Below are 25,958 nucleotides of genomic sequence, written 5' to 3' on the forward strand. Positions count from 1 at the left end.
TGTAGGGCAAGTTAATAAGTGAGACAGAATGAATTTGACCGTGTCGAGAGAATAAAGAGGATGACTGGAGCAAGTGTGTGTGTGTGTGTGTGTGTGTGTGTGTGTGTGTGTGTGTGTGTGTGTGTGTGTGTGTGTGTGTGAAATATGTGAATGTCTATGTTTATAATGTGTGTTATGGAGTGTATGGAGACAGGCTACATGGTTCAGGTCTCAGTACGCAAGGCTATATAACTATATAGGTGGAGTCATTCAAAATGGGAGGTTATCGAACACCGGATTATTATGGTAACCAATTCTACGTGGGTGTGTGTACTGTGGCAGTTGTTAGGCTGGGTTGGTGAGAATTCACTGGATACCTTTGTGATTGATAATACATCGAGTGAGGCGGTAGTAACTTCAGATGTGACGCCACTGCTTTGACAGCGACTGCGTCATAATGGTAATGGTAGGAATGTGTTAACTACAGTAATCATGGGTGTGATAACAATGATAATTAGTAATGATAAGCGATCATGGCTATGATCATAATTATCATGGGTATAATGGTGTGATGGTGTGATCGGCTGGTGTAAGACTGATAAGTGAGATAACAGTGACCCGGGGTCGGGTGTGTCGGGTATGGTGAGGCGGGTCGGGGTAACACTGGCAGTGTCGTGGTAGCGGGGAGCGCCGCGCCCGGTCGATAGCCTCGTCCCCATTATTCCATTACTGAAGCCCGGGCGGCGGCGCTAAGTTGCCTATCAGAGGCTGGGCTCTGTTACCGAATCAACACGGCCGTAACGCGACCCGCCACCGACCACTGCTGCTGCCCGCCACTGATTGGCAGACCGGTCGATGATTGACAGCGTTGTCATGGCGACGGACGACTGGCAACCAATGGGACGGTAGAGGTGGCATCGAGGCGGGGTGAGGGGTGGGGCTCCAACCTGAATGGCAGAGGCGGCGCGGAGGGCGGGGTGCGGCGTGACCCCGCCTCTCCAGCCGCCAGCGGCACCGAGCGGCCGCCAAGCTGGAGTCCTCGCCTATCGTTTATCCCGCCAAGCTGGCGTCCTCCGTCGCGGACCTGCTGCGGGCGCTGCAGCCCAACATGGCGCTAATGAGTGGACTTGGTGGCCTTGGATCCTTTGGCTCTTTTGGAGCGTTTTCTGCGCTGAATGCCCTCAGTGCTAATGCGACACCCCCCGGAAGTCTGGGCAGTTCCGGCACGCCTGTTGTGCCCACACCGATGGTACCTCTACCGTCGCTGTCGTTCACGGCAGCGCAGGTTGCGGCGGTGTGCGAGACTCTGGAGGAGAGTGGTGATATGGAGCGGTTGGGTCGGTTCCTGTGGTCGCTGCCGGTGGCTCACCCGCACCTGCAGGACCTCAATAAGCACGAGGCCGTCCTGCGCGCGCGCGCCCTCGTGTCCTTCCACGTGGGCAACTTCCGCGAGCTGTACGCCATCATGGAGTCGCACAGGTTCTCAAAGCCCTCCCACGCGAGGCTGCAGGCGCTCTGGCTAGAAGCTCATTACCAGGAGGCGGAAAGGCTCAGAGGCCGTCCGCTAGGACCTGTCGACAAGTATCGCGTCCGCAAGAAGTTCCCCTTCCCGCGGACAATCTGGGACGGCGAGCAGAAGACCCACTGCTTCAAGGAACGCACCAGGTCACTCCTAAGGGAATCCTACCTACAAGACCCATATCCGAATCCTAGCAAGAAACGGGAACTAGCCTCAGCCACAGGTCTCACGCCAACCCAGGTCGGCAACTGGTTCAAGAACCGTCGGCAACGAGACAGAGCAGCGGCAGCCAAGAACAGGTAAGCTGCTGTTCTGCCTCAGGTGGGCACGCGGTCTGCCTCAGGGCTGACCGGGTGAGGCCACCTACTGTAGCCTACTTGGCCGTACCACTTAAGCCACATTCAGTACCAGCGCACCACGGAGAGGTGTGCGTGGGGGGGGGGGAGACGAACTTTCGTGGGTACAACACTAAATACAGGGTGGATCAGGATATACACCTCAAATAACACTTTATATCAATCATTCAGACTAAATGAACGATTACTGAACAGCCACTTTTATTATTATGGTATCTCCTTCCTTGCAATAACACTTCAAGCACGACACTGGCACATCACGTGAGGGCAATGGGGAGAGCGGCCATCTGGGTCCCCTCCTTATCTTTCACCCTCCAGCTGCCAGAGATCAATAAACGTGGTACAGTTGGCATATATCCCGTCCACCAGGCTTGCCACAACCCTAGATCAATTAAATAAGAGAAAGAATGCCAATCAGACTTCATAAAACACTGACTGACATCACCCTCATCCCCAGAACATACACCACAAAAAGACGTCCATTTAACACGTAACTCGATACTCGATTACTGCGGGGAGGAACTATTATGCTCTCCCCCAGCACCATCAACCCCTACCCCCTCCGGATGGTGACGTTGTGGTTATTTCAGAATCACTATACTCTGTTTAAATTGGCCATCTCTCCGTCTTGAATATAGTGCTGTAATTATCACTAGGGTATGGTGCCAGACACGAAGAAGTACCACGGAAGGAATGGAACGCTGTGGTAGTGCCTTAGTCTGCCACTGAGCTACGGGAATCAAACTGTGAAAAGGACAAACTTAAAAGCCTTTCAACCCAATACGTAATGTTAATCCTAATCTTGCTATCACCTGACAGTTCTGTACGGCCTGGGAGAGACACTTTCGAACAGGGAAGGGTTATATATATCTCCAATGACTCCTTCAGAACCAAAAGACTCTCCTAAGATGAATAAAATCGTCTGGAACAGGGAAGGATATGGTAAAAGGGCTGATTGAAATGCTTAATCCCTTCACCACGATGACATCTTTTTCGTTTCATTCTTGCTTTCTCCTGACTATTTTATCCAGCCTAGGAGAGACTTTCCGACCAGGAGGGGGTTAAGTATGTCTTTCATTAACCCTCTCACTAAGATGATAGCACTATATTTAATTTCTGCTCTCTTCAGACGGTTTTATTCCACTTAAGAATGATTTTTCGAACTTGAGAGGTTGGATATACCTTTCACAAACTAGGAGGCTCTCTTGATCATGGTTGTTGTTACTGTTATGGCTCAAGGTTCATATGATATGTGAACCCAGTGGACTGCAGGCTGAAGCTGCCCTCCTCCTTCAGTCCACCATCTTTTTTTCGGGGGATAGGGAAGTAGATGAAGGACGTCTGTGCAATCAGGTAGTGGATCCACCTGGCTATATCAATGCCACCACAAGAAGGCGTCACTCTCCAACACCCCTAATCATGGAAAAGGTGTCAAACAATAGCATGAACAGAATATAATAGGCGTCATCGTACTGAAGGAGTTAATCCATTCACTATGATGACGTCCTGTGTTTCATTCTCGCTGCCACCAGACCATTTTCTTCAGCTTAGAAGAAATCTTTTGATGGAGGAGTTCTTGTGGACAATACCTAACCCGGCCAGTTCGAAAAATTTATCTTCAGTTCACGTGAATTAAATCGTTGGAAGAAAGCAACGTCCTCGGGCTGAAGGAGTCAAGGGAGTGTCATAAACGGCACCCTGGGGAAGAGGGGAGGCAGAGTGAGGATGTGGAGGGGGAAGAGGAGGAGGAGATGGAGGGTAGGGAAGAGGAGAAGGAGGGTAGGGAAGAGGAGGAGGGAGAGGTTGGGGAACAGAAGAGGGTGGGGGGCTGGGGAAGAGGAGAGGAGGGAGAGAGGATGGAGAAGAAGGGGAGGAGGCTGAGGGAAAAAGAAGGGGAATCTGGGGAATAGGAAGGGGAGGCTAGGGAAGAGGAATAAGAGGAAGCTGGGGAATAGGAAGGGAGAGACTGGAGAACAGGAAAGGGAGGTTGGGGAAGAGGAGGGGGAAGCTGGGGAATAGGAAGGGGGACGCTGAAAAAGAAGAGTGGGAAGGAGAAAGGGAGAAGGCTGGTGAGAAGTGAGAGCTAGGGAAGAGGAGGGAGGGCGAGAGGGAGGCAGACTGCGTGCGGTTATTAATTATAGGTGGGGAAGCTTGGTATCGCGGCGACCCCTTTCCTCCCCCTCGCCCACATCTCCACCTCCAGGATGCGTCAGTATTGGTGCCGTATTCTAAGTGACACAAGAGACCTCATGGCACCCTTTTCTTAGCGATTCATTTTGCATTGTACACCTTATTCGTTTGTACATCACTAAGTCACACTATATCGATACTTAAAAACATATATCAGCATCATTATAATCATCCCTTCCCCTTTTCCCACTTACAGGTGAGGTGAGGTATGGGCAAGAAAACTAGACGCGATAAAATGACTGAAAATAGGTGAATTAACCAACAGCAAGCCTAATGAAACAGAACCCACACTTATTAACTCACCATTTACACCTCCCGGAAACTCGACTTTACATCACAGACAACCCCTTCCACACAGATGCGTTTCACCATTACCCATTAGATATAGTGAATCCGAAAACTATCAGCCTAAAATAAAGGGGATGCCAAACCCTTGTCACGCACTCCTCCATGCCAAATGTATCTAACCAGCCTGATTGCTTATAAGTTACCTAATCTCATCCGCCTCCACTAATTCATTTGCCATTATTATATATCCACACACACATCTGCCATATCTATCCACCTTTTATTGGCCTACCACGCCATCTTCCACATCCAGAGACGCTTTTCACCACCCAATTTGTACCTACTCTCTCCGTATGACTGTACCATCTAATCACGCTCTCCTCTACCCTCTCGTCCACGGATTCCCTTTCTCCGCAATTTTCACGAATCAGATTATCGTATGGGCACCCACCCTGCATTGTCTTTTTCTTTTTTTCCTATTGCTCATTTTAGTTGTTACTGTTCATATACATAACTGCAAATACATTACCGATAACTATAACCCAAATATGATGACCAAAGATTAGACGTTAAATAAACACTACAATTTTTTTTTTTCTGCTTCATAAACTTCTAACAATATATAAACCTGAATGTATCCTCTGAAAATATATTAAGCTCATTTGACCGCATTAAAGTGTTGCATTAATACTGTAATGATGAATGATTACACCAAACTCAGATCTTTAATATATTTTCTCATTTTCTTTTCTTTCGTTTTATATGCCGCCGCGTACAGGTCGAAAAAAGCTTCTGTTGCTACACTGCTCTATCAAATCTACTGACAGCATGCGAAAAACCAGCTCTGGTACTCACACCTATTTAACGCTGACCCTCAATATTTCCGCAATTATTTATGAAAACGTAAATACATGAATATATGCTTAGGCAGATTGGAAAATTTTTATCAACATCAACGGCTTGTGTATTCCGGTGTGAACGCCTTTTTAATTTCAGTCATGTGTCAGTACAGATCCAGCGACAAGAAAAAATATGCAAGAAGCAAAAAATATGCATAAAAACATAATGTAGGAGTAAATAACTTAATGACGTAATGGTACACTTAAAGAATAATATTGTATGTAGCTGTGTGGGAGGTGGAATATGTATGTGTGCGGCCGTGTGTGACTGCATATACTGTGTGTGTGTGTGTGTGTGTGTGTGTGTGTGTGTGTGTTTATGTGGCTACCTGTAGGAATCTGTGTTTGTAGGTTAATGTGTGTTTGTAGGTGCTTGTCTATATGCATACACGGGCACATACACGGCTGCATACACACACAACCTCCTATGAAGTCGTGTGGGAGTGTGCCTATGTACTGTGGCTGTGTATGTCTGTGTGGTAGGTTATGTGTGTATGTGGTCGTGTGGAAGGTTGTGCATGTATGTGCCTGCGTGCGACTAGGAGGGTGTGTGTGTATGGGGGGGCTGTGTACAGTAGATTAGGTAAGAATGTATGTGCTTATGTGTGAGAGTATGTGTGTGTGGGCGAGGTTATGTATGTATGTGCCTATGTGTAACGTACAGAAGACAATGTATGTATGTGACCATGTGGGATGTTATGTATGTACTGTGTGTGCCTGCAAGTGTGTATGACTGTGTGGAAGGATGTGTATGTATGTGGCCGGGAGTACTCCAGGTGCAAGTGGGATGATTATAGGCATTTTTGAAGGCGCAGGTGTGCCTCTGTTTTTACTGATTTATATTCATCTCTGGAAATGCAAGTGTGTGTTTGTGTATGCGTTTTTTTTTTTTTTTTTGGCACATGTTTGTTAGGATATGTGAATCTGTTTGTACTGACTTTCATACATCTCTGTGTTTGTGTGTGTGTGTGTGTGTGTGTGTGTGTGTGTGTGTGTGTGTGTGTGTGTGTGTGTGTGTGTGTGTGTGTGTGTGTGTGTGTGTGTGTGTGTGTGACTCTGATTATACGTGTTTGGATGTGAATATATGATTTATTGATATGTGACTCTGCCTTCTGATGCTTGTACATGGGAATCTGTCCGTCTGTGTGTGGATACATTAATCAGCTCGTATATACAGTACTTGGGTATACAGATCTGTTTATATACTTTAGATATACTTTAGGGAATGTGAATCTGCCCGTATATATGTGGATATGTGAATCGATATCTATCTGTTTGGATATGTGAATCTGTGTGTTTGGATATGTGAATTTATGTGCTTTTGGATGTGTGAATCTGTGTTTGGATGTGTAAATTTATGTGCGTTTGGATAAGTGAATCTGTGTTTGGAATCGTTAATTTATGTGCTTTTAGATATGTGAATATGTGTATGGATATGTGAATCTGTGTTTGGATAGGTGAATTTGTTTGTGCTTGGGTATGTGAATTTCTTTGTGTTTGGATATGTGAAACCGTTGGTATGTGTCTGGATATATATTTGCTCTTATGTGTGTGTGTGTGTGTGTGTGTGTGTGTGTGTGTGTGTGTGTGTGTGTGTGTGTGTGTGTGTGTGTGTGTGTGTGTGTGTGTGTGTGTGTGTGTGTGTGTGTGTGTGTGTGTGTGTGTGTGTGTGTGTGTGTGTGTGTGTGTGTGTGTGTGTGTGTGTGTGTGTGTGTGTGTGTGTGTGTGTGTGTGTGTGTGTGTCGGTATGTGTATCCATGCACACTTAGATAAAAGTTCGCTTGGGGGTACACAGCGATATACAAACTGAATACACTCTGTTTGGAGGTTACACAAAGGGGTACAGAAAGCATACAGACACCGGAACTTTGGCGTTTGGAGGGTACAAAAGCCAAATAAATACAGTTAATAGAGGGTACAAAGATTTCTATGTATCGCTGATTGCAAAATACATGAGAGAGGTTGAGGATTCTTAGTTAATACTGCTGTATCCTTAACCACTTCAGGACGATGATGTTTATATTTAACTGTTGCTGTTTATAGATGATGTAAGACCTAACTTCATCATCATCATCATCATCATCATCATCATCATCATCTCTTTTTCCCACCTGATGAAGAGTTAGTATCCAGAGAGCAGTGAGAGATAGGGCATGCTAGAAGGGGAACTATCAACAGTGAAATGGGCCAGATATTCATTCATCCATCATTCAAGCCCACGGAATCCTGGATGTTTTGCACACGTCTAACCCTCAGCACATTACTTATTCATTTATTAATTTTAGTAGATGAGGCTCAAATTACATGTCATACAGTCAGTTCGTAGGATTTCAAAGCAAACCCCTTCCAGTCAATCATGCATTTTTTTTTTTTACTGTTTTCTTGATACCAGCAGACGATTTTATTCAGGTTACACGAGACCTCTCACAGGGAAGGTGTTAATGAAGGCTATATCTAACCCTTCCAGGTCGAAAAATGTCTCTAAAGCTGAAGAAAATCGTCTGGTGGCAACATCAATGAAATACACATAAACAAAACTATGGGATTAAAAAAAATGTGTGTGTGTGTGTGTGTGTGTGTGTGTGTGTGTGTGTGTGTGTGTGTGTGTGTGTGTGTGTGTCAGATAATTGTAAAAAAGAAAAATATGAACGAAAAAAAGACAGGGAAATCAAACATCCCCAGTCCACATTGCAGCAGCCTTCATTCTTCCACTACAATTTTTTCATTATTTTTTTTATTTTACTTCAAGACGATTATATAAAAACTCGGAATTGCCTCTCGTAGTTAACCCTTTCAATCCGATGACGTTTCATACTATTTCTTTTTATATTTTTTTCTTTTTTGCTTGTTTCAGTGGATTTTACTCAGCTATGGAGAGACTTTTAAAGCAGGAGGGGTCACGTAGAGCCTTCATTATCATCATCATCATCTCTAATCCTGTGTTTCCCCATGAGGAGCGTAGGAGACCAGGGCTAGGCAAGTTGGTCCTGACATTTAGGATGAGAGTGACCAGCCTCAATCATCCCTGTGTGGCATTACGTGAGCAATAAACCCCAACCAACCTCCTTGGATATACAGCTACACAGGTACAATCCGACTGGAGCGCCTTAATTACCCGCTAAACCAACAGGCGCCATATTTTGGTTATGTGGTTACCACCCAGCGCAGTAAACGGTTTCCTGGTGTACAGGAAACCATTTGGCTCGTCACTCAGTGTAGAGCCACCCGTATACAGAATGAAGAGGACAAAATGAAATTAAGAAAGACAGAAGAGGAAAGAAGGGAGGAAGAGAGGAAAGGGCAGTCCCCGGAGAGCAGCACTACATCGAATGAGTGGATGGTGAGCGCCCCCATCTACCACTAGAGCCTTCATTAACTTCTTTATAATTAGAGATCTGTCTAAGGTCCATATCATCGTCTGGTGGCTGAGAGAGAGAGAGAGAGAGAGAGAGAGAGAGAGAGAGAGAGAGAGAGAGAGAGAGAGAGAGAGAGAGAATATTATCAAAATTGCCTCCGGACTCAAAGGGTTAAAAATGTTATTGCAGTGAACAGGTTAACACTTTTTTGTACAGACGCCATTTTTATTCTATTTTTGAGACTCCCAGACGATTTTTCTTCAATTTCGGAAGCGCCACTCGTACTGAAGAGATTTGTGAAGATTTTGGCCCGTATTTTCGTCAGCTGAGGATGCTCCCTAACACCTTTTCCTAAGCGATTTATTTTGCTTATTACACCTTACCGTCCTCTTCTAGATCCCTAACACCTTTTCCTAAGCGATTTATTTTGCTTATTACACCTTACTGTCCTCTTGTAGATCCCTAACACCTTTTCCTAAGCGATATCCAGATGATTTTGCTTACTTCACATAAATCCCTCGTACTGAAGGGGTAAATGAAAACTATAATACCCCCCCCCCCAGTTCGAAAATTCTATCCTGCGGGAAAAAAAAAAATCGCCAGGAGAGAATGGGAATAAATGGAAAATACGTCACCAGAATGAAAGGGTTATTTTTGTTCCCGGTTGTCAGTGTTCCATAAATTTGAGGGTTTTTTTTCGCTATCATCATCACTATCACCATCATCCTCACCATCAATTATCACCATCATCATCATCACCACCACCAGAACCATCATTATCATCATCATCATCATCATCTTAACCATCATCATTATTTTTAGTAGAGGAAATAATGGAGTTTCTTTCCTCACTCTTCACCCCGCCAGATCTCCCATAGGCTGAACAGAATTGTCCGAGGCTAGATAAAAAAAAAATAAAATAAAAATAAAAAGGCATATTTAGGTGATTAAACCAGCTTCTACATTCGTTTATCTTCTTTATTCTCTCCCTCCCTCCCTCTCTCTCTCTCTCTCTCTCTCTCTCTCTCTCTCCTATCAACATTCATCCCTTCTCATGCAAATCCCCTTTTTTGTCTCGCATTATCCTTGTGTTACATATACTTCGCTTCCTCCCTCCCTCTCTCCTTTTTCCTGTCTCACTCTCTCCTCTTTCCAATCTCACTCTCTCCCTTCTCACTTCTCATTTTCTCCCTCCTCCTGCTCCGTCTCGTCTTCCCTCTCATCTTCTCCCCTCTTCTCCTCTTTTCAATCACACCCTTTCTTCTCCCTTTCTTCCATTATGCTCTTATATCAATACCCGGTACCTTTCCTCCTCTTTCCCTCCTCTCTCCACTTCTTTCCTCCTCTCCTCCCTCCACTCCTACCCATTCCTCCCTTCTGCCTCTCTCCCTTCTTTCATTGTCCCTCTGCCTCGTTTATCTTCTATTCTCTTCCTATCTCTACCTTTCTTCTCTCTTCGCTTAGTCTTCCCCTCCATCTTATCCTCTCTCTCTCTCTCTCTCTCTCTGCCTAGCAATCTTGTTTCTCACTGTTGTCCTGTCTCCCAGGATCGTTTTCTCTCTCTTTCTCTTCTTCCTGCTTTGCTCTCTTCTTCTTTCTCTCCTTGCCTCCCTCCCTCCCTCCTTTCTCCCCCTTCCTCGCTCGCTCCCTCCTTTCTCTCCATGCCTCGCTCCCTCTCTCCTCTCCCTGCTTCTCTATCTCCCTCCCCTCTCTCCCACCCTCGCTCTCCTCTTTCTCTTCCTGTCTTCCTCGCTCCCTCTCTCAGCTCTCTCCTTCCCTCCCTTATCTCCCTGCCTCGCTCTTTCCCTCTCCCTCCCCTTTCTCCCTTACTCCCTCTCTTCCTTCTTTCCCTGCCTCGTCCTCTCGCTCCCTTGTTTTCATTTCTCGTTCCCTTCCATCCGTCCAAACCTTGATCCTCACTCCCCTCCAACTTCCTCTCGCTCACCCCCTCCCGCTCTTATTTTCTTCCTTCCTTCCCTCCCTTCCTTCCTTCTTCCCTTCCTTTGTCTCTCCCTCTCCTCCCCTACTTCTGTCTCTCTCTCTCTCCCCTTTCCTCCTTGCTTCGCTCCCTTCCTTCCATCCTCTCGTGCTTCGTCACTTCCCCCCTTTTCATCCTCTCTCCTCTTCCCTCCCTCCCCCTCTTTCTTTCCTCCTTACCAATCACGCTCTATCCCTCCGTTCTCTTCCTATCTTCCTGTCTCCTTTGTCTCGCTGCCTCTCTCTTTTCTCTCCCTGGCTTGCTCCCTTCCACTCTTTCTCCCTGTCACTTCACTATCTAATTTTCCTTCCCCGTTTCCTCCTCTACTTCCTTGTTTTACTCCTCTCCCTCCTCTTTTCTAGCTCCCTTACTCTCTTCTCTCTTTGTCTCTCTTCCTTCCTCCCTCTTCTTTCTTCTTGACTCCTTCCTTTTTTCCTTCTCTTGCCCCTCTCCCTCCTTCCCCTCTCTCCCTCCCTTCCCTCTCTCCTTACCTGGTTCCATCCTCTCCTGTCCATGCCTCTACCTCCCTTCCTTCTCTTCCCATCTTCCCGCCTCACTCCCTCCGTCCCCTCCCTCCCTCCCTTCTTTTCCTGACTCCCTTTCCCCCTTCTTCCCATCACTGTCTCCTTTCCTTATTCCACATTTTTACTCCCATTCTGTTTATGTCTTTCCCTCCTTTTTTCTTACTCCATTTCCTCCCTTCATCCTCTTCCATCCTTCCCTTCTTTGTTTCCCTTCCTCACTTCTTTCCTTGCCCCCCCCCCTCTCTCTCTCTCTCTCTCTCTCTCTCTCTCTTTTTCATCGGTCCCTGCCATGTTTCCCTTTCTTCCCTACTTTCCCTCGCCTGCCCCTGCCTGCTCCCGTGCCTGGCCTGGCCCGCCGCCCCTCCCTCAGTAATCCGGCAGTGTTGTCATAGTCCCATAATCCCACCAAGTGACAATCGGGTTCTAGGGATTTCCTCCGCCCCGGGACAGTGTTGCCACCTCCAACAATTTATTGCCAATACCACCAGAGTTCTAGACTTTGCTGCGCATCTCCTCTAGTTTTTAGTTAACGATATATATATATATATATATATATATATATATATACTAAAAATATGAATCATGATTAACTTGTTACTGAAAAGTAAGTCTGTTGAAGTAATAATCTTGTACAATTATACAAATATATATGAGTCAGTGAAACAGATTTTTATACAGCAAACCAAAAAGCATGGTGATAATCATCACTTGACACGAAAAATAAATAAAATCAACACATAACACGGGCTGATAAAGACCCGTACGGGCGGTAGAGCTGGAAGAAAAGCAGGGAAAGAGAAATTACCAAAACACCATTGTAAAACCAGGGCCTTTGATAAACCTGACGGAGAGATAAACGAGACGAAGAAAACGGGAAATGAAGTATGAAGTGTGTAAAGAGAATGGGAGGGCGGCGTGGAGAGGGTGGGGTGGGAAGAGAGAGGGGCCACACAATGGTCTCTGAGCGGCCCTCTTGTGCTAGGGTGTGCTGCACTGCTGACTGGATGCTTGAACTGACTGCCTGAGTAACTGGATGCTTGAACTGACTGCCTGAGTGACTGGATGCTTGAACTGACTGCCTGAGTGACTGGATGCTTGAACTGACTGCCTGAGTGACTGGGTGCATGAACTGACTGCCTGAGTGACTGGGTGCTCGAACTGGCTGCCTGCCTCATAATAACTGGCTGAGTGACTGGCTGCCTGATCTGACTGAATGCTTGTTGATTGCATGACTGGATGACTACCAGATTTTAATGCTTGGTGAAAGGACAGGTGAACTGGGGGAAAGGATAGGTGAACTGGGTGAAAGAATCGGCAAACTGGGTGAAAGAATCGGCAAACTGGGTGAAAGGATAGGTGAACTGGGTGAAAGGATAGGTGAACTGGGTGAAAGGATAGATGAACTGGGTGAAAGGATAGGTGAACTGCTGAATGAATCGGTGAATTGGGTGAAAGGATAGATGAACTGGGTGAAAGGACAGGTGAACTGGATGAAAGGATAGGTGAACTGGGTGAATGGACAGGTGAACTCGGTGGAGATTATCAACAGTAAGAACATACGTGTCTAAATTTTTAAATCAATAACAGAGTAATACGAAATAAATCAACTTATAGAGTAAATACCTTGACTGAGATGGCTGACTGACTGAACTGAAAGACTGTCTTGTATGATGGGCAACTGGAAAAGAGAAAAAAAAACAGTTAAAGGATAAAACTGTGTGAGTTCTGAAGAAGACTGAAAGAGCTGTTATTTAATGATAAACAAAACTGATAGATGAATAAAAATGATGGGTCAGTGTCACAAAATTCATCTATCTATCTATCTATCTGTCTGTCTTTGTATATGGTGGGGGTCGACAGATCCACGTGTGTAACTAATCAAACAGAGGCGGCAGCTGACAGAGGGAGGGCGAATGACAAGTATAAGTGGGTGACTTAAGGGGCTGATTGGTCGAAGTGATTGGCCAACAACGGACAAGTGACTAATAGGAAGAGCTAAGTGATTAACTGGAAAGGAAAGTGAATACCTGAATGAACAAGGAAATCATGTGGGTACCAGTGGCTGAAGAGGGAAAACGAAATCAGATGACCAAGGAGACAGGAAAAAAAAGAGGCCGGGAACGTCTCTCTATACATCTTAAGGTGGTTTACGTCAGACGATTTTACTCAGGTTTGGAAACACATACCTGGTCCGTGTTAAAAACAAAAAAAGTTTCAATAATATTCTCTGCCCAGGATGTCTTTTGCATTTTTGGTCATTTGGGCTAAAGCTTGATATTTTTATTCTGCTCTGGAAAGGAAAAGCATTGTCGGATTGTACGAGTTAGGGTAAAGGACAAAACTATACCGGATCGCAGAGAAAATCGGGATGAATGATGGACGAAATCAAGGTTAAAACTGACAGGACCAGAATGGCTCACGGACAGAACAAGGCAGGGAGGCGGTGGGAATCAGAATGGGTGACGGACAGAACCTGGGTGGGTAAGGGACAAATTCTGGATAGGTAACGAACGGAATCAGGACAAGACTGAGGATGATGATGAACAAAACCAGAGCAGATGACGAACAGAACCAGGGCACATTACGCACAGAACCAATAGGAAAAAAAAAAAAAACAGGATAAATCAAGGACAAAAAGGACAAACCACGGGGGTGACGAACGGACAGAACCATAAGAACAAAACCAGGATACAATACGGACATAGCCAAGGTAGGTGACACGGACAGAACCATGAGGACCAAACCAGGGTAGATGAATTACGGACAAGCCAAGGACGGCGACTTAGAGACAGGATCACGATGGCAAAACAGGGAAGATGAATTAGACAGAACCAGTGACGGGTAAAAAGAAAGTGGGTGGCGCGAGTGAGAGGCGGTGGTGAAGACGCGTGGTTTTGTTTCTGACAGGTAACTGGTAATTGATTTACGGTAACTTGCGGCCCACGCTGCTACTCTTTTTGCGCCCCCTTTCCTTCCTTGTTTTTCCCTCTCATCTCCCCTTCACCACGTCCCTCTGTTCCACCCCCTCATCCCCCCACTCCCGCCCCCCTTCTTTTTCCCATTTCATTCCCCTATTCCCTTCCCTGTTTTTCCCTCTCTTCCCCCCTCCTACCCCCTGATTTTCCCCCTCCTGCCTCCTGTTTTCCCTCTAATTCCATCCTCCTCCATCCCCCTCCTCTTCCCTGATCCTCCAACTCCCGTCCTCCTGTCCCCCTCCTCATCCCCGTCTTTTCCATCCCGTGTTTTTCCCCCTCATCCCCCCCTCCCACTCCCTGTTTTTCCTCCCTCTTCCCGGCCTCTGTTTTTCCCCTGCCCCGGCCAGATTGGGTTCAGGGCCCGAGAGAGAAGAGAGAGAGGGATGGACTGGGTTATTGAGGTGAGGTATAGGATGTTATTGAGGTTATAGTTTGGGCAATAGAGATGGGACCAGGGCTACTGACGAGATGTGGGAGGTTATTTATTTATATTCTGAGCTGGATAACTAGAGAGGGGGAGGTTTGGATCAGGTTTTTGAGGTGAGATAGGATGTTGTTACTTGTGTTATTGAACAGACTTTCCAACTGAGGTTTTAGACTGGGTTATTGAAGGTGAGTTATTGAAGGGAAGGCACTGACAAAGTTGCTGAGGTGAAGTGAGTGGTTATTATTTGGGTTCTTGACTGGTTAACTGAAAAGGGAGGAAAGGGGAAGGAGAAGTATGTTCCGGGTTATTGATGTGGGGCAGGAGGTTACCGACTGGGAAACTGAGGTAATAGATTCGTTGCTGAGGCTGCAGATCGAGTTACCGAGGTTATAGAATGGATTTACTAGGTTATAAACAAGGTAACTGGGGTAACAGACTAATTACTGGGGTTGCATATTGTCATTAAAGATACTGATTGAGTTAATGAGGTTTTAGACTATTCAACTGAGGTAACACTAAATTACTGAGTTTACTGACTGGATCGTGGAGGCTATGGACTGAGCAACTGGAAAACAGACTAGTTACTGAAGCCACAGAACAAGTTACTGAGGCTACTGACTGAAATACTGAGATCATATATTAGATTTCTGGTGTTAAAAAACTGAATACTGAGGTTCTAGTATAAGTTACTGTGGTTGTGGCTAAAGTTACTGGGCATTTTTTTTTTTGGACTGAGTTAATGGAGAATTTATGAAGATATGTATGCATTTGAAGAGAGAATTATATAAGGATCTAATGGATAGTTAAGGAATGAGTTATTAGGATGGATGTGGAGAAGGACATGGAGTAAAAAGATAGAATATTAACCTGTTGACTATGGCGACGATATTTTCATTTTTTTTTTTTACTGGTCACTGTCAGATTATTATTTTTCTTCAGTTTGGGAAAGACCTTTTTTTTTTTTTTTTTTTTTTTTTTTTTTTTTTACGATGTTCACTACTTTCATTAAACTGTGACCACCTTCAAACATTTTTTTTTTTCATTAAACTTAGGTGGGAAAAGTGATGATGATGATGATGATGATGATGAGACTCGAGAAGGCTGGTGAATAAAGACTGCGTTATTATCGAGTACACGCATGGTTGATACGGGGGTCATGAACTGAGATATTAGGGAGGTTTATGGATTAGGTCTTTGGAGGGTAAAGACTGGATTACTCAAAGTGGATTATGGGGCGATCACCCATGAGATTACCGGGGAAAGACTACGACCCGACGGATTGGAAAGTGGGGAAATTATTGATGAGGGAAACATAAGCGGTGGGGAGATAACGGTGCTGGTTATTGGAGAGGCTGGGCCATTGGAGATAAACGCAAGATAAGTGGAGAGGTATGGAGGTCACTTATCTAGTTATCAGTCAGGGTGGATAATGATAAATGGGGTGGAAGAAGGGTTATGATTCAGGGATGTGGTATGTTGGGAAGTATGTTTGTGTTGATGGGTTTATATTGGTTGGGAAGTAGGTTTGTGTAAATGGGCCTTGTGTAGACGGGTTTTTATGAATGAAGCTGAGAGTTGTGCTTGTGTGACTGGAGATGTCAAGAGCCAATTTCACTGTGCACTTTGATATATATATATATTTTTTTTTTTTTTTTATGCGAGGAAGAAGGAACCAAAGGCCATGAGCCCGCAGTAACAGTTCCCTCCAAGAGAAAAACAAAATACAATAGAGAGCCAAATTCAAGATCCGATCTTTTGAGATGTGTGTTTAAGTCTCTGTACCAGCGTCCAGACCCACTATATTTCCTCATTCTTTTTTTTTAAGACATCTGATGCCATTCTTTTATTTCTTCATAAAATCGCTACAAACCTGGCACGATTGTTCAATGAATAAATACCCCTAGAAATCATTTTCAATTTTTAAGCATTTTAAACATGGGTCAAAAGTCACAACATACATACACAAATGTTTTCAGGCATCATTTGGTATTTTCTTTTCTCAATTCACTTTTTTCCCTCGGCGTAATGAGGAGATGATTAGGAGTAATAATTGTCTTTTTTTTTCTTTTCTTTTTCTATTTCTGACTGGTAGGGATGTAAAGAAGTCACAGATTTCCTGATGAATCTCTGATGTAGACTTGACAGAGGAGTAGAACAACATTACAAGGATAAAAGTTAGTGGATGTAGTTGGTGATAATTCTGATATTTAATTTCATTAATTAATTTAATTTAATTCCATTATAAAACTGTAGCAGGTACAGTTATACAAGAATATTCTGAATACTATGACGAGAGTTGTAACAATTTCTGTCTGCTTAAGAAATGCATAACTGTGTAGGAGAAATGTAGATTAGGTATAAAAAGTAGGATCAGAAGTATCAAATGGTAATGTGTCATCAGTCACTCCTCACACTTTGTGAGAGACAATGGAGTGACAGCAGAGGTACTTAAACAGAGCATGTTTCGTCTTTATACCATTACTTTGTGTACTGGTTTCGTCATTACTTTGGTTTGCAGGAATTTATTCTAATCTTTTTGCATGGGAACATGGATTCATTAGAGATAATTTGTGAAATTCAGAAGCATACAAATTTGTTAGTGTTTACGACAATACCTAAAAAATGTCATACATGCCAGTGTTGAGTCGCTGCAGCACTGAGTGCTGAGGACGAATATGTCCTATAATACTTCCAGTGTAAGTTAGCTATCTTTAAAGAGATAATAAGTTTAATTTCACTGGGATACGGCACAACTTAGAAAGGCTGCGGAGCATAACTGAACTGTCTGGCTTTGGAGAATTAATACAACAAAAATATAAAACCTAAAGAATGAAAAAATGAAGTATCATGTCGCATGAGCATCAGTTCCCCTTTTGGGTTAACTAAATTACTAACTTTTGTGGTAGTCACACATATATTACGCTGAATGATACTGTGTGCGACCATCAGTTATATAATGTTAGATAAAAACGCGAGGGCGATCACCGGTGGAGGTAGCCGAGTTAATAATCCATGAAAAAACGAGGAACTAATCACTTATAAAGCACAAGAGATAAGAGTCAAAACAGTTCCGATTACTGGCCCTTCACCTCCGCCCCTCACTTCCTCCCCTTGAGACCCGTGAGAGAGAGATGGGGAGAGGGGGAGCTTATGGAGAGGAAGAGTGGGAGAGAAGAAAACTTAGGAAGAGTGGGGGGGGGGAGGGAGGAAGGACTGAGTGTACTTAGGGAGTGAGAGAGGGAGAGAAGTGGGAGGTGAGGGCTTAGGGAGGGAAAACGGCGTAGCGTTATATGGACAAGGGGATAGAGGGTTAGGGAATGCTAAAGGGGGTCTAGAACTGAGAGAGAAAGCCAGGAAGATGTATAGGGTATGGGAATAGAAGAGGCTGGATTGAGAGAGAAAGAGAGCTGGGAGAATATGGAGGGTATGAGAGTAGAAGGGGTGAGAAGGAGCTGGACTGAATGGACTGACACGGATATGAGGCGTATTAGGCACTGAGGGTGAGGGAAACGGGCATGGAAGACAGACAGCGAGAAGATGACTTTAGTATGGAGGCATGAAAGGTTTTATAGTTGGCCCTGTAGTCCTCCTATGTGCCATACACCTTTACATGTCACCACATAGATGGTAATTTCCTATCCAAGATCCATACTGATTAAGTTGTCTCATATTATACTGGCATTTGAGGAGATGAGTATGCTGTGTCGGTGAGCAAAGTCTGTTCTGACGAAACACGAATCATCAGAACGTACCCGGCCCCAAACTAGGACGGACCTCACATCCTTTCGAACAGGACAGGACAGACGAGACTGCACACTTATGTTGGATGGAAAGGACTGGACGGGATTGGAGTGGTTATGGGGGCAGGAGATGAGGCAAGGGTTACAGAGGATGGAGGAGGGGGTTAAAGAGGGGTGGGGGAAGGGTAATAGAGGGATGAGGGGGAGGCATTAGGGGAAAGGTGGTGGGGGAGAATTTGAGGGTCGACCAGGCACGGGAAATTGGCTAAGGAGAAGACGAGGGTTCCTGGGACGGTGTGAAGGGAGGAGGCAGGACTGAAAGTGAGGGAGATGTGAGGGGTATGAAGGTACGAGAAAGGGTGGTGGAGCAGTACAATCAGATGCAAACACAGGAGAGCGCGCGCATGCATACACACACACACACACACACACACACACACACACACACACACACACACACACACACACACACACACACACACACACACACACACACAAAATGACTCATTCTCATCAGCCTAAACAGTAAGCACACAACCCATCTGGACGCCACAGAGAGCAGCAAACAACACACACAAACAAAGACACAAAAAACACCGCCAGCACGAACACGGCCCCAGAACAAAAAAAGGCAAACACACGGATAAATAAAACACTAAAATAAACCCGGAGCGCCATGATGTGCTTTTTGTTATTCCGTCCATAATTCACAAATCTGCAACAGCCAAGCCACGTTACCAAAAAATATTCTACAGAAACAAATCCAAATCTTTTTTAACGAGTGGCGGTGAGCTTGGCGGCGGACAACGGGAAAAAGTTAGCATGCCCAAAATAAAAAAAATTGTTATAAATACAAAAATCTAGGCACAGAAATAGAATACAGAGAGAGTTTGGCGTCCATCGTTTAGCCACCCGACTCGCGTGCCTCCAATCTGACGGGCAAAGTGAAAGAGAGAGGTCTTGTTGGGGGTCGTGACTTCCAGCATGGTGGGGAAAAAAGAATACTGTCATGGATATAGGTAGAATTTTGAGGGAATACTGCAATGGGCTACCTCGTTCTTCTTCTCCGTTTCTGTCTGTCTCTGTCTCTGTCTGTGTCTGTCTGTCTGTCTATCTTTAATACCGAAACTTGTCAATACCAAAATTATAACTCTAGGTACCGTAATGTTAACTTCTTCCTGCCCTAAACTGTGTCTAATATAAATCTATTACACACAAAGCAATCCAATGTATCACCATTATGCCGGGAATCGAACCCGGGACTCCCAGGTAAGAGCCAGGCAGCAATCCACTACACCACGAGCAGGTAAAAGTTATCTCATATTATCACAACCTTGTAACCAATGTCCCTCCGCCCCCACTGTGGGCCTGAAGAGGGTGAGATAACCCCCTGGTACTCGGTCAAGTAGATGCTTTTACTCTATCCCAAGCACTTACAGCAAATCAGAATGAAGAGAGAAACCTTCACTTTACACAGGAAAAATCATTCAATATGTTACCGTTATGCCGTACTATGGTAATATACTGGATGATTTTTCCTGTGTAAAGTACAGGTTCCTCTCTTCAACACACAAAGCAAGTTTCTCTCTCTCTCTCTCTCTCTTTCTCTCTCTCTCTCTCTCTCCTGTCCACATCCTATCTTTCACTTTGGTTGTTCAGTCTGTTAAACATTATTTGCTGTCTGCCAAAAATTTTCAGTCATTTAATGTCTATCTATCTATCTACCTATCTATCTGTCTATCTATCTATGTACCTCTCTAATGTGCAACTATCTGCATGTCTGTCTATCTATCTTTCTGTCTATTCCACATATCTGTCAATATCTATCTATGTCTATCTATCTATCTATCTATCCATCTATTTGTCTCTTCATTAGAAACACTGTCTAATAGTGGGAAGAAGCTTGTGCATATATAATACTAGGTAGGTGCTATCATATTAAGCAGAAACAGCATCTATTATATCTACCTCTGATCTAGTTACCCATCTATCGATCTATATATCACTGTTTTTATCCAATTGATTTGCCTTTTAGTTTGTGTCTCGGCCTTTATTGCTATTTATCTATCGTACTGTTTTCTGTCTATCTATGTGTGTATCCTCATATCTTTTTGCCTTTATCTGTCTTTGTCACCCAGTCCACCTGTCCATAAATTTGCCTCTATATCTATCTGTCTATCTATCTATCTATCTATCTATCTATCCATCCATCCATCCATCCATGTACAGTATCTATCTATCTATCTATAGTCTCTGCATCCACACTGCACTGAGACAGGTTACACAACTAAGACTTTCACACACACACACACACACACACACACACACACACACACACACACACACACACACACACACACACACACACTGCTCCCACGACAGAGAGGCCTTCACTGATTCTTATGCAGAGAGGTTAATTCTGGCTGTCATTCATCCCCCGAGGAGATAATTCGGCCCTTCATAAAACCTGATAACAGAGAGATACAAATATGAGTCTTGATATCACAGTGCTTTGTGTTGTTCAGTGGAAGACTCACAAATGTTGAGAGGCCTTCACTATAAAACAATCTTTCCATATGAGGGTATAACACTAACTTCCTACATAAATATATCTATCTGTCTCTATCTATTAATCTATTTATCTGTCTACCTAGCCCTGGTGTGTAATGAAAGGATTATCTATGACCTGGGCTGGGTGAATTTCCCTCTGTGACATGATTGACCAGGTAATAATCTATAGGAGAACCGCAGCCCGAGATGACCTACCCTCGGGTCCTTCCGCCCTCCCGTTCCCTTCCCCTTCATCTCCCTTCCCTTCCCCTCCCCCTCCTTCTCTCTCCCTTTCTCCGTATTGATTTGGGAGAGGTCACGCCCCCTCCCCCTCCCCTACTACCCCTCCCTAACCCCTCCCACGACTACTTTCCCACTCCTCTTATCTCTTTGCTTCCTTGTTTCATCCACTCGTCTCTCCGTGTCCCCTTTCCTTCATAAAACCATCAGTACATTTTATTTTTCTAATTTTTGTAGTTACCCTCAGACGATTTTATTCAGCCTGGGAAGAGGGCTATTTTCTCCAAGGGTTTATATTTTCAGGTTTACTTTCTCAGTTCTTATCTTTTTAATCATTTTATTCTATTAGATTGTAGTTTTTAATTTTCTTTTGCCTTTGATCCTTTGCCGATAAAAAAATAATTTATATTGTTTTCCTCTTCTGTTTCTTCCATTTCTTATCATCTGAAGGCTTTGTTTCTTTTCTGGGTTTTTCTCCCTCCTTAAGCTTCCTTTTCTCCAGTGTTTATTTTTTCTTTTTTTTCTTTTACACTCTCTCTCTCTCTCTCTCTCTACACCATTCCCAAGTGCCTCCCTCCCCCTTAACCTTTTCAGCACAAAAACGTCTTGTATCATATTCTTCCCATCTCCATATGACTTCACTGAACCACATAAAATCGTCTGAAGGTAGCAAGAATAAAGTAATGCAAGGCGTCGTCACATTACAAAGCTTGCTAATAATTTCTTCTATTTCTTCCCTTCATCCTCCTTGCACCCTTTTTCTTTTTTCAATTTCTTTTCCTTCCACTCTTTTTTTTTTTTTTTTGCATCAAAGGCATCAGTTTATATGTTATTTTTTCTTTTTTTTAATATCTTCAGCTTCCAGTATTTTCCTTTACATTACCTGAGTTGCGTTTGCTAAGTGGTGGTGATGTGGATGAGTCTGCTTGCCTAGTTTTGCAATTGTCAACTATGATGGCGCAAGATGCATGGACCTACGACATTAGTGACGATTTGTTTTTTTCATTTTTTGCAAGAAATTCTCGTTAATATGTAAGTAGCCGATGAGGGAAACAACTATATATTATCAGACATACTAACTTAAAGCGAGAATATTTTAAAGTGTTAGTGGTAATGTAGATTTGGGATGGCAAGGCTGAGTTATATTCCAAGTCAACGTTCCACATAAAACCGATACAGTGCCAGTATTTTACAGTTTACAAAGCTGTCAAGAGTGAAACATAATCCTTCGAGTAAAAAAGCAAGTACGAGTATCTATCAGTCAATCAATCAATCAATCAATCAATCAATATTTTTAGCACTGTGGAAAAAAAAAAAAAGTGCCCATCTGAGGGGGTTAGAAACATTATCTCCACTAATTCCTTCAGTCAGATGATCTCCTTATCTTTCCGGCCAACGTCAGACGATTTTATTAAGCTTAGGAAAACCCCTCTAACTGAAAATGTTATGAATGTCGGCTATTTTCAGCCCACAAAAGCTGTCCTCTGCTTGTGGTCATCCTTACTGCTAATTTCGCTCTCCAGTCACGTCCTTAATAGTATCGTCAGCTTAGAACGTATCTGTATTTTTGTCTTCTAATATCACTAAAATCACTGTTGTTATTCTCGTCATGTCAGCTCAAGTCTAGAAGTATTTTTCTTTATTATCGCCCAAATTACCGACGCTATTACCGATATTACTCTGTTAGCTCTCCCAATCATTACAAAAATAATGATTAGATTTGGCATTATCGAGCCAGTGAGTTTGTTGGCGTGGGATGTAACTGGTTAAATAAACACTCTGGCGACTAATTATACTTACTTAACACACTATCATCCCAGTAATAAAGTGTTCACCCAAGCTAGCCGCCATTAATTTACCGCACTTATTGTTAATTACCCACACTTATTGCTACTTATTAACGGGCGCAAACCACTGATTCACCCACCGCCCTAAAGCCAATTAACAGCATATTATGACAGCCTGACGACTCTGCCTCGGCTAATTTAAGCACTCTAATCACCCTCCATCAGTCGATTCATTACCAGCCGCGTTAATTGATCGAATTATCCTCTTCAGCCCGAGGAGGTCACTTTTATATAGCTCTTGTTTCTACCAGACGATTTTATTAAGTTTAGAAGAGACCCTCTGTTGTGATAGGGTCAGAGGGCTAATCTATCCCCTCGTGCTCGAAAAATCTCTCCTGAGCTGAATAAAACTGTCTGGTGTAGAAAAATGAACTGTAAAAATATGTCATCAGTAAAGTAGGGTTCAACGCACTCACTTCAAACAGCACATACAACCTGTCCAACATGAGTAGTGTTTTAACTGCAAGAACAACATTTATCGACAAATATGTACCTGAACTACAAGGCTAAATCGAAAAAGACTCTATTTTGTACCACATCAATCTGCTAATTAACCTACTGAACAAAATAACAAAGGGCACCCACTCACTCACCAAGGTCAATTGCTCAGTTAACCACCACCACCACCACCATCTGTCATGAGAATCGATCCAACTGCCTGTTATTACCTGTGACTACGAGCTGGACACCTAACCCATTACCTGCCTCTTAGCTGAATAAAAATACTGTCATTAACGCGAATGTAGCACCTGCATTCAGTCGCTGCCAGGAAAGTGTTAGTTGTGATGGAATTTAAGAGCTAGAGGTGTCTTGTGTATATCCTTAACACACTCCAGTTTTAGTAGGTATATCAACAGCTTCAGAAATTATCACTGTAATGCAAGGATGGTAAATGTTATGGTGTTGGCAGATACGAACATGGCTGGAAATGACAAGTAACGAAAGTAGAATAGTTTCCAACAGTAACAACATGTCGGGTGAACTGTCTATCTTTACCAAAATCCAGCACATCAGTCGAGAGAACTAACCACACCGTCAGATCCAACCACCTAACAAAGCAACTGAAACAGGAGAATCAAATACACAGACTGGAATTACTTCTCGTGAGGATGCACTACCAGCACAAAGATATAATTCCCTACAAAGCTACCCATTATTTTCAGTTCAATAATAAAATGGCATTACTACTCTCTCAACAACCCAGCATATGGATACCATGTTCCATTTAAGTACATTAACTGACTGAAGAGACCGCAATAAGACTCCATTAACCTACAACAATTACAATTACAACATTTACCACTTATTCTGGCATACTAAGAGACCAAGTTAATGATACTACCATACTGAACTATCCCACAATACTGACAATCAAATCCTCAACACCAACAGACCTCCAAGTCTTCCCACAAACAGCCTGACATTAATCGACCAAACAGACCAAACTACCCACAAGCTCCCCCACACAACTCGACCCACCGACCCATACTACCAGACCCATTAACCCTTTGAAACTACCCACTAACTCCTGAACACGAACTAGCGGAACTAACTATCCACATATCCTAAAAAAAACTTCCCACTAGTTCCAATCCACAAATTGACCTACGTAACTATCCAGCTTCACTAGATACCAGCCAACTCGACACAACTTCACACTAACAAGAATACATTAATCGTCAGTATAAATATCTAAGTGGCTAGATTAACTACATATATACTCTACAAAACGACCTAATTGCATTTCATAACTATATACCTACAGTAGTTCAAGTCCAACTGTTGCAGATTTTTAACGAATGGAGGATAAGTGTAATCTAGTGTATGGATTTTTTTTCTCCTTCCCCTCTTCATCATCTGTTAAAGAAGATACCCATCTCGAAGCAACTTCTCACAAACAGCAGCACATCAATCAAGCAAAGAACCTGATCACCTTAAAAAAAACTACCTAACTACCATACACAACCACCAACTATAAGAACACTAGCAAGCAGAGTACCACCAACACACTAATCGCCGTAACTAAATACCTAATCATTCTGAAGAGGTACTAAACTGACCTACGTGACTACCGACAGCATACTAATCGACCCAACAAACTACACTAACTACTATTTTAACTAACTACCCCATGCAACCACCACCAACCACCACCACACTCATCAATTAAACAAACCACCTTAACTAGCACTATGTTACCCCTGAAACTCCCCACCAGTCATCACCATCACTCTACTAAACAAAGCAGCTTAACCACCACTTGAGGCCACCACTCTAACTCCCCTACACAACCACCACCACCAACTCCCATCACACTAACGGGACGAAACTGGGCGCACTAATCACCCCAGGTCGCCCGCAACATCTCCCACAAACACCCACGTCCCACCCCGACTACTTAGCGGCCACAAACCCTCACAAATTCTATCCACATGTCAAGGATTCTGGGCCTCCGCTGAAGATGAAGAGCTTATCCCCTTTTTCTCCCCGGGAATACCAATGTGCCCTAAGTCCAGCCTGGCCCTCCCGACGTATATTGAGTCTTACGTCAGGGGGGCTTAGGTGTCATTTCGCCCGACAGGGAACACCTGCGTCGGGACACGTTATTATCGCCGTTGGCAGCGTAAGTCTCCCCCCCCTCCTACCCTTCTCCCTAGCTCCATCACTACCTCCCTCCCCCCACATCTCCCCTCCCTGCTCCTGTATCCCCCATCTCTGTCTTCCCTCCTCCCCTTTCCCAGCCTTTCTCCCCTCCCTACCTCCCTACTCCGTCCCCCACTCTCCCCTTCCCCAGCCTCCACTTCCCCTCTCCCTTACCCCCCTCCCTGTCTCCATCCTTCCCAAGCCTTCCTCCCACTCCCTCGGACCTCCAACGCGAGGCACCCCGACGGAGGGAAAATGAGCCTTAAGACGAGGTGTATCAGAGTCGGATTTACCTCCCGAGAGACGCGTGCGACTTAGGAGGTTATTATGCTCAGGGAAAGTTACGAGTGTGTGCCAAATCCCCCGGACACAGAGAGAGAAGAAACCAAGATGCCAACTGCCCAAATTAAATGATGGTTTCTATTTTTCCCCCCAACACACACTTTC

General features: G+C 44.1%; 1 protein-coding gene across 1 annotated transcript in view; it reads left to right on the forward strand.

Moving 5' to 3' along the window:
• Positions 1-1,087: 1,087 nt before the first annotated feature.
• Positions 1,088-25,958, forward strand: part of LOC145405750 (uncharacterized) — a 114,855-nt gene continuing 89,984 nt past the window's right edge. The window contains exon 1 of the mRNA XM_080276981.1: positions 1,088-1,797. Coding sequence (XP_080133107.1) covers positions 1,088-1,797 — 710 coding nt within the window. The remainder of the gene's footprint in view (positions 1,798-25,958) is intronic.

This window comes from Coenobita brevimanus, chromosome 68, assembly GCF_032717465.1.
Source record: "Coenobita brevimanus isolate Jiangsu-jjx chromosome 68, ASM3271746v2, whole genome shotgun sequence".
NCBI lineage: Eukaryota > Metazoa > Arthropoda > Malacostraca > Decapoda > Coenobitidae > Coenobita > Coenobita brevimanus.